At 52.0% G+C, this 9,484-nt stretch overlaps 1 protein-coding gene across 1 annotated transcript; it reads right to left on the reverse strand.

Moving 5' to 3' along the window:
• Window positions 1-934: 934 nt before the first annotated feature.
• LOC119295252 lies at window positions 935-1,657 on the reverse strand. The gene has a single exon (XM_037573617.1). The coding sequence runs from the start codon at window positions 1,565-1,567 to the stop codon at window positions 1,226-1,228; it is 342 nt and encodes a 113-aa protein (XP_037429514.1). The 5' UTR covers window positions 1,568-1,657; the 3' UTR covers window positions 935-1,225.
• Window positions 1,658-9,484: the final 7,827 nt, after the last annotated feature.

Below are 9,484 nucleotides of genomic sequence, written 5' to 3' on the forward strand. Positions count from 1 at the left end.
CGATGCCTGCGCCTGCGATGCCGTGAGGCCCGAATCGAGGAAGAGCCGCTCGTACTCGAGCTCGCGCCGGATGCGCTCTTCCATCTCCTGCAGCTCCCTCGCCGACCGCTCGAGGAGCTCCTCCTGCCCCGGTGGGAGGTAGTCCTCGGGTCCGATGACGCCTCGGCGCGGCGGCGCATCGGGCACGGCCTCCTCCGGCTCCCTCTTCAGCGGAACGAGCCGCGAGCTCGATGCGCCCACGGATGAGCTCCCCGCGGACCAGTGGCCGGATGAGGCGCGGCGGCGACGGGCGCGCTCGAGCTCGAACTCGTCGAGCTCGCGCCGGTCGAATGCCGGCGGTGGCCGGGCACCCTGGTTGAGCCACCGGCGCGCCCCCCGCTTGCGCGCGACGTCAGATCTGGCGCGGCGGCGGCGCTCCGCCTCATCCCCCAAGTCGGCCATGGTGGTTCAAGGCTCGCCGGCGGCGAGAAATCGGGCGGCGCGGTGGGGAATTGGAGGGGAACGCGGCGGCGGGAGGATAGGGTTTCGACCCGCATCTGCCCCGCAAACCCGCAGTTATAGTGGCTCGGGGTTTGCGTTTGCGGGCTGCGGCAAAAAATTTACGGGCCGGACACCGATGCGGGCTCTGGTCTGGCAAGAAAAATGGGCCGAGCCTGTATAATCACCGGAATTATGCAGGTTTGCGCCGGATGCGGGTCTGCTAGAGTTGCTCTAACACCGCTCCATTCCATCAAATATCTCCAACCAAACGCGAGCACAGAACGGATCCATTCCAGTGAAATGTCCCACTTCATTCACAAAACCAAACACACCCCTAGTTCACCGCCGCGGCATTGCACTCATGAGGATGCAGTAATTCTGTCGACCGGGAGCAAGATCGGTGACGGGGATTAAGCACGACCAAAAGCACAGCGTTTCTTGCTCAACTTGTTCATTTGTATGGTCTCATCTGTGAGAGTTGAGAGGAGAAATACCGAGGAGACAGTAGACGGACTCGCTAACTCAAAAAATCATAAGTGGAAGATACATGTGCTGAGATAAAATCAACCAGAACTCCAACCATTCCAACTAACATATCAATCCAACAACCCTCGTGAACACAACTACTCAGGAGAAGACGCTCTCGGCACCTTGCTACTAACCTCGCGAGCAACATCTGCCGGAGCCAGAAAAGTCGAGCAAAAAGGGGGGAAAGTTTCCGGCAAGAAAGCACGGGTTTCTTTCCTTACGCTGCCCATGGATTTCTGGCAAGCACGGCCGCCATGGCGTCCCCGGCCTCCTCCTCCACTAGCTCCATCTGGTCCTCGAGGTACTTGTGCAGCCGCGCCACCCGGTGGCCATCCGGCTCACTTTCTGGCGCAGGCGATCGATCACCGCCGTGAAAGCAGCAGCCACCCCTAGTCATCATCATTCTCCTCCGCCGGCGGCGGAACCGGACGACGGCGACGGCGAAGGAGAGAGGCGGCAGCCAGAGGAGCAGCAGCGGCAATAGGACCGGGAGGAGGCAGATCGCCACGGCCGCAACACACGCCGACCGACACGCCCGCACGGCGCGGGGGCACCCCATGCATCTATCTAGAGGGAGGGCGAGGCTGCCATGGATGCCTCGTCGGGTTGCTCTGTTTCCTCCGGGGCAAAAGAGACCATCGTTTTCTTTGCTGACTCTGCTTCTTTAAAGAAAACGAAGCGGTTTTATCCATTTTATATGTTTTTCTGTGAAAACATCTTATTTTATCTTGTGCTGAAGTGTAAAGTTCCTCCAGCCACTTGTTTCTGCGATCACCTCCCGTATTTCCTAGCTCTTTTTAATTCTTTTCGTCCCACCAAGAAAATGGATCATGTTTCACTATCAAATCATTAACGGAACAGAGACAAGACAAAAGCCACGAGGCAGCATCCATGCGCAAAACCTACAGCTTCTGAATCATAAACGCTGTTGTTGCCGAGTTATTTTTATTTATTTTTTGTTCCCAAGTAAATTACTTGGTTTAATGTGCAAATATGATTTGGTTTGTGAAAAGCGCAGTTCATCAAAGAATGATGATCTCATCACAAAAATATATAATACTATGAACTATGACAATATTTGGCACTGTGACCTCTCAAGGACAACAGATGTATTGTTTTGACAGTCTGATTTAGTACTTCTGATCACGTCAGATTTACATCAGCTTGTTTTTGGGGGCGATTAGTTCTTTGGTGACGCTAGGATATGATGATACGATGGTCATTTCGCATTGGTATTTCTTAATCCTCTGGCTGCTAGCTACATCTAGCGTTAAACCAAACAACAGAATACCAAGTTTGGCTTGCTTTTTTGGGTCCAATCATGCATCTCTCCACATATTTAATATTACTAGCTAGACAAGGATTGATGGTAATGTATTGGATACGACATATGATCATGGAGAACATGGAGTAGGAGGTAATTGAATCATTGCATGATTTCCTTTATGTTGCTAGAGTGGTGCTTCCTTGATTTTTCTTTTTTCTTTTTTGATATGATGCGCTAGTTGATTCCTTTTTATGATAATTCTCCTTGTGATTGTTAACAGTTGTGGCAGGCAGGGAAGCCAAAAACAGGATTAGGCGGTGACGACCGGCGGGAGAGCGCACATGGATGACAGGATGAGGCGTCAGCTCCACGCCGGATGCTGCACGCAAGGGCCGACGCACCACCCGCTGCGAGTCTGACAAGGCATCACCGACCAAGTGGCCAGTAGCAGGTCTACACGTCTGCTGTCTCCACGCTCAACAGCAAAGTTTGTACATCGCACTGGTGCTTAGGGGTAAGAGCATATCCAGCCGTTCGGCCACCAGGGCGCCGAAAAAGAGCGGTCTGGGAGTGAGCCAGCGGTAAACTCGGCGCTGGGGCGGTTCGGCACCCAGCCGTCGCCCCCCAGTTCGCTCCCAGATGTCGTTTTCGGCCAAATGTTCAGCCTAATTATGTCAAAAACGGGCCGATATCTGCGTGAATCGGTTCATATTCGGCGTGTTTCGGCGTGAATTTTCGCATACAAATAGAAATCAATTAGTTCATCACATAGTTCGGCATGGTTCGGCGTGTTTCGACGTGTTTCATCACATAAATCAAATAGTTCAGCAAATAGTTCAATACAAATATATAGTTTAACAAATAAAAACTCAAGCTTCATCACATGTCATTCCCGGCCTTGCCCTTGAGCCACCATAGGTGCTCCACCAGATCGTGTTGCAGTTCTTGATGCACCTGTGGGTCTTGGATCTCCTGACGCATATTGAGGTAGTCAGTCCAGTTTGCCGGTAGCTGGTGATCAACTTGGGCAAGAGGACCCTGCTTGTAATATGGTTCAGTGTCAAACACTGGCTCTTCCTGCTCGCTCTCAATGATCACGTTGTGCAAGATGACACAGCAAGTCATGACCTCCCACATTTGATCTTTCGACCAGGTCAGAGCAGGAAACCGGACAACAGCAAATCGAGATTGGAGCACACCAAATGCCCGCTCGACATCCTTCCTGCAAGCCTCCTGAACCTTCGCAAACCAGACGTTCTTGCCTCTGGCATAGGGTTTGAGATGGTCTTCACAAATGTCGACCATCTCGGATAGATGCCATCAGCTAGATAGTACCCCTTGTTGTACTGCCGCCCATTGACCTCGAAGTTCACCGGAGGAGAATGACCTTCAACAAGCCTGGCAAAGACTGGGGAGCACTGCAGGACGTGGATGTCATTGTGAGTTCTTGGCATCCCAAAGAAAGAGTGTCAAATCCAGAGGTCCTGTGTGGCCACTGCCTCAAGTACCACACTGCAACCGCTTTGGGCGCCTTTGTACAACCCCTGCCAAGCAAATGGACAGTTCTTCCATTTCCAATGCATGCAGTCGATGCTTCCAAGCATCCCAGGAAATCCTCTTGCTTCATTCTACGCTAGGATCCGAGCAGTGTCTTCCGCATTGGGTGTTCGCAAGTACTGCGGTCCAAACATTGCCACCACTGCCTTGCAGAACTTGTAGAAACACTCAATGGTGGTGGACTCGGCCATGCGCCCATAGTCGTCGAGTGGATCACCAGGAGCTCCGTATGCAAGCATCCTCATAGCTGTTGTGCACTTCTGGATCGAGGTAAATCCAAGTGTGCTGGTGCAATCCATCTTGCACTTGAAGTAGCTGTCGAACTCCCGGATGGAATTCACAATCTTGAGGAAAAGCATTCGGCTAACGGCGCCGAAATGTTTTCTCACCGTGCAATGGAGCATCAGCGAAGTAGTCCGAGTAGAGCATGCAGTAGCCTTCCAGACGATGCCGGTTCTTTGCTTTCACCCGCCCAAGCGCCGAGCCACCTCGTCGCGGCTTTTCAATGCTCGCGAGCAGGTCGGCGAGGGCGGCGAGCACCATGAGATGCTCCTTCTCTCGGACGTCGGCTTCGGCTTCCTCCTCCAGCAACGCTGCGAGCGCCTCCTCATCTTCGAAGTCCATCGCCGGGCCGGACAATTCACCGAACACCTTGCAGGTGAGGTGGGCGCAAGCCCGCCAGTGTACAGGCCCTGCTGAGGGAGTCCTAGATTAGGGGGTATCCGGACAGCCGGACTATATACTTTGGCCGGACTGTTGGACCGTGAAGATACAAGACTCAAGACTTCGTCCCGTGTCCGGATGGGACTCTCCTTTGTGTGGAAGACAAGCTTGGCGATCTGGATATTAGATTTCCTTCTTTGTAACCGACTCTGTGTAAACCCTAGCCCCCTCCGGTGTCTATATAAACCGGAGGGTTCGGTCCGTATAGGGACGATCACAGCAATCATAATCATCATAGGCTAGCTTCTAGGGTTTAGCCTCTACGATCTCGTGGTAGATCAACTCTTGTAATACTCATATCATCAAGATCAATCAAGCAGGAAGTAGGGTTTTACCTCCATCGAGAGGGCCCGAACCTGGGTAAAACATTGTGTCCCTTGCCTCCTGTTACCATTAGCCTTAGACGCACAGATCGGGACCCCTACCCGAGATCCGCTGGTTTTGACACCGACATTGGTGCTTTCATTGGGAGTTCCTCTGTGTCGTCGCTGCAAGGCTCGATGGCTCCTTCAATCATTAACAACAACACGGTCCAGGCTAAGACTTTCCCCCCAGACAGATCTTCGTATTCGGTGGCTTCACACTACGGGCTAATTCACTTGGCCATCTGGAGCAGATCGACAGCTACGCCCCGGCCATCAGGTCAGGTTTGGAAACTTGAGCTACACGGCCGATATCCGCAGAGACTGGACCTTCGATGGATTCGGGCCTATGCTAGGAGCGCCAAAATAGTCACGATGAGCACGTCTTAGACCTGGTGTCTGACAATACTCGGGGTATCGCACCTGCAGGATCCCCAGACCTAAATTCGGGGCAGATTGCGTCGTCCGAGGACGGGTGGATAGACCCCGCCCCGGAGGCCACACGCTCATCAGCGGTAGAGCCGAGCACCGGCTTCACCCCCAAGGAAGCCGGTGACACCGGACCCCCGGACTCGTGTCCAGCTGCAGGCTCCAGTCCACGCACCCCCGAGCCCACAGAATCTGGTTGGGCTCCGGTAATGGAGTTCACCGTTGTGGATATCTTCCAGCACTCGCCCTTTGACGATATGCTAAACTCGTTAAGGTCTCTCTCCTTATCAGAAGACTCTTGGCCGAACTATGTCCGGCTCGAGTGGGAATCGGGCGACGAAGGAATTCGTTGCCCACCCACCACCCACTTCATAGCCATGGTCGATGATTTGACCGACGTGCTTGATTTTGACTCTGAAGACATCGACGGTGTGGACGACGATGTAGGAGAAGAATAGGAACCACCACCCACGGGGCAGTGGACATCCACCTCCTCATATGATATGGTGGACACTCCGAAAGAAACCAATGGCGATGAGGCAATGGAGGATAACCCCTCAAGGAAGAAGGCAAAGTATGAACGCCGTCCCAAGCCCCGCCACAACAATACCGGCACAGGAATCAAAAACAATCCGGATGGTGCCGAAGATGAATACAATCCCGATCAGCCTGCCCTTGAGCAGGCCGTACATGCGATGGATGGATACTGGGAGGAGGACAACTATGTGCCCCCCTCCGAAGATGAGGTGAGCCTCGGCAACGACAAATTCGGCGTGCCTGAGGATCCCGTAGAGCAAGTTCGCTTTAAGCGACGGCTTATGGCCACGATGAAAAGCCTGATAAAGAAGCAACAGCAGCTCAAAACTAACCAAGATTTGCTCACGGACAAATGGACCAAGGTCCTGGCAACCAAGGAGTACGGACTCGACCGCCACACCAAGGTATACATAAAGCACAATTCGCTACCTCAACCTGAGAAGGAGGTCCCAAAGCCCACACCCCAACACCAATATACCACGGTCCGGGGCAATATGCAGGAAATGCGAGGCAACATCCATAAACCTCGACGAAGCAGACATAAGCGTCACAAAAATAATGACGATGGTCAAGACAAGGAAGTTGGTGCCGAGTTCCGCGACCCCCAGTCCGGTCAGCGGAAACAGAACAGCTCAGGTCCATACAGCCCGAGCAGCATACTCGACCAACCATGTCAAATTCATGGCACCCCTAGAGCGGCGGCCAAGCATACCAATAGAGAATGCCGGATCCTCAAAACAAAACGTCCGGTCGGCCGCCGGACACAATGAAAGATAATCTCAAACAACAAGAAGCCCAGGCCACCACACACGGCGAGGTCAAAGGAAGGTCCCCCGCAGTACAAAAATACGGCTGACAATCATCAATCACATCGACCGTCTGGATAATACCAGCCATAGCAATTTAATTGCACTTACTATAACCAGATAGGTATTGACTGCTCGAGGATCAAACCCATCAATAACATCTTCTAAAAAGATGCCGTCCTAGGTGCAAAGGCTAAGTTCTACAAGCCCATCACCCTGGAGTTTGTCTTCGGATCACCAAACAAATACCACGCCGAAGAGTAAGTCTTCGGCATCGTCCCCTTATATAGTAACTAACATATCGGGACGAACCGCGTTGGCTAATGCGGTACAACATTAGGCCAGATCCACGTGGCATGGTCACAACTATGGGCAAGGCCGTACTCCACCCTTAGAGTGGAAATTATACCGCCGTTGGGACAACAAGTCGTGCTCGTTTATCGAATATCGATTCGGAAGCCAACTACCCGGACACCAACTAAGGAGTCTGAGCTACTTTACGGCATGATACCCTGGCTCGACCAGGCTCCGATCGGGCACCCATGTGACATATAACTGCCTCCGAACATTTGCCTTTACAAACTGACTTTTACGCAAAAAAGGACTGGCGACATGGAATCAGCTTGGACGAGCAAGGCGGGAACACATAAGTAGCCCTCCCCCCACCCAAGGAGACAATCCGAACACACTTCGGACCCGCACACATCCTCCTCCAGTCCGGCCACGACAGGTTCCGCCAGCACACCTCTTTTTATAAGCATAAACCGTACTTATATGCATAGACATGTCACTCTACTAAAATACGTAGACTTAAATAACACTCACCGGCCATCGTTCCTCATTGACGCCTTCTTTGTCATAAACGGCACCCGTACATCGTGTTATGACCCATTATGCCAGGGGCTTCATAGTACCCATAATATGGCAGTAAAGTCCGGCCACCTTTTCGGCCGCTCGGCACCCCGAACTTATAACACTATATGCATCAGCTCCGAATCATGTCTTGGGTCATTAGTTGGGTTTGCCCGGCTCCCATGTTTTGGTACCTTACGTTCCGCTCTATCGGCTAAGGTAGCGCTAGGAGAACTACTGCGATTGTGTCCCGGTTCTTCCAGACGAGCACCTCAGTAGAGAAAGCCGAAAACTGACTGTCATGATACGGCGAGAGCTGGTCAGCTGTTCGAGAGGTTGTAAAATCTTTAAAGATTTATTCCGCACAATGCCATAATAAATGCAGAGTGTGACGGATCGGTCTTCTGATCAGGCGCCATTACAGCCCCTCGTATGGTCTTCCAAATACCAGGGGCTGCGCCTACCATACTCGAACTCCTATGGCTAAGTGAGAGTGATAAAGCCCTATAGTCTGATTGCCTGGTTCGTGGTGATGAACACCTCCTTAAAAGACCCAACAATGGGATAAAGAGTGTTTCGGTATGTCCCGAACACCCCCGTACTTTTTACGTGGGGGCAGAAGCCGACGACTGGCCAACTCTCAGGATTTATATACACTAAACGACCACACAGGAAAGAACAAACGTTCATATAAAAGGCAAAAATAAATAATAGTGCCATTATCCCGCATTACAAAGGACGCCATGACTGCCTTCAGGGAAATATAGTGTCTTTGGTACACTGATCCGCCACAAGGCGGGCTCTTTTCAGGACACCTTCATAGTATAATTCGGGCTTGCGATGCTCCTTACCCTCTGGTGGTCCCTCAGTCATCAGCTTCTCAGCATCAAGCTTCCCCCAGTGCACCTTCACACGAGCAAACGCCATGCGGGCACCCTCTATACAAACCGACCGCTTAATGACTTCGAGCCGAGGACAAGCACCAACAATCCGCTTCACGAGTCCGAAGTAACTGCTTGGAATTGGCTCCGCAGGCCACAACCGGACAACTAAGTCCTTCATGGCTAGTTCGGCCGCCTGGTGCAGTTCGACTAGCTGTTTCAGCTCGTCGATAAAGGGCACCGGATAGTTCGGCGCCAAATACTGCGACCAGAAATGCTTCTCCACAGACTTCTTCTCCTCAGATCGGTAGAACTGGGCAGCATCAGATATGTTGCGCGGTAGGTCTGCAAACACCCCTGGAGAAACAAGAATTCAGTTTGTCGCTTAGAGTTCCTCCCATTACTACATAAAAATTGCTTCGAGTACAAAAAGCCTTACCAGTCGCAACCCTTCGTGCCTCTTGAATGTCCTTCAGAGCACCTCGAGCTTCTTCCCAAGCATCATCTGCGGCCTGGAGCGCCTGGCGAGTTCAGATTCTTTCCATGTTAGACTCTGCTCCAAGGTCTCGCCTTTCTTCACGGCCTCCTGGAGCTCTCGCTCAGCTTCAATGACCCTGACGTCGTGCTTCTCACGAAGAGCCTGCTCTGCGGTGGCCTTCTTGTTGGCTTCGGCCACAACCTTCTTCAATGCCTCAATTTCGGCACTAGCTCCTAAAAGAACATACAATACAAATATTTCCATCAGGCACACCTACTCATCCGTGCTGAATTTGGGACAAGGTTTCGACATACCTTGCTTGTCCTCCAACTGCTTCTTCACGCGGCCAAGTTCTTCTTCGGCTCGTTCTAGACTCTGCTTAAGTCCGGACACCTCTGTATTATGAGAGGCGGTCGTCGGTACGGACGCCTGTTTTCAAGCAGAGGGATATATGTCATTCACTAAGTCTCCTGTGAAGTGGAAGTTTGATCCCCTGTCCGGCTCTCTCTCTCTTTCATCGGACAGTGCATCAGGGGCTACTACTCATACTATGACAATCTTCAAAGGTTATACAAACATACCTT

The sequence above is a fragment of the Triticum dicoccoides genome, chromosome 4B (assembly GCF_002162155.2).
Source record: "Triticum dicoccoides isolate Atlit2015 ecotype Zavitan chromosome 4B, WEW_v2.0, whole genome shotgun sequence".
Classification (NCBI taxonomy): Eukaryota; Viridiplantae; Streptophyta; class Magnoliopsida; order Poales; family Poaceae; genus Triticum; species Triticum dicoccoides.

Bases quoted from the DNA above. Each gene is read 5' to 3' on its own strand.
- LOC119295252 (XM_037573617.1), bottom strand. From the start codon at position 1,567: ATGGGGTGCCCCCGCGCCGTGCGGGCGTGTCGGTCGGCGTGTGTTGCG.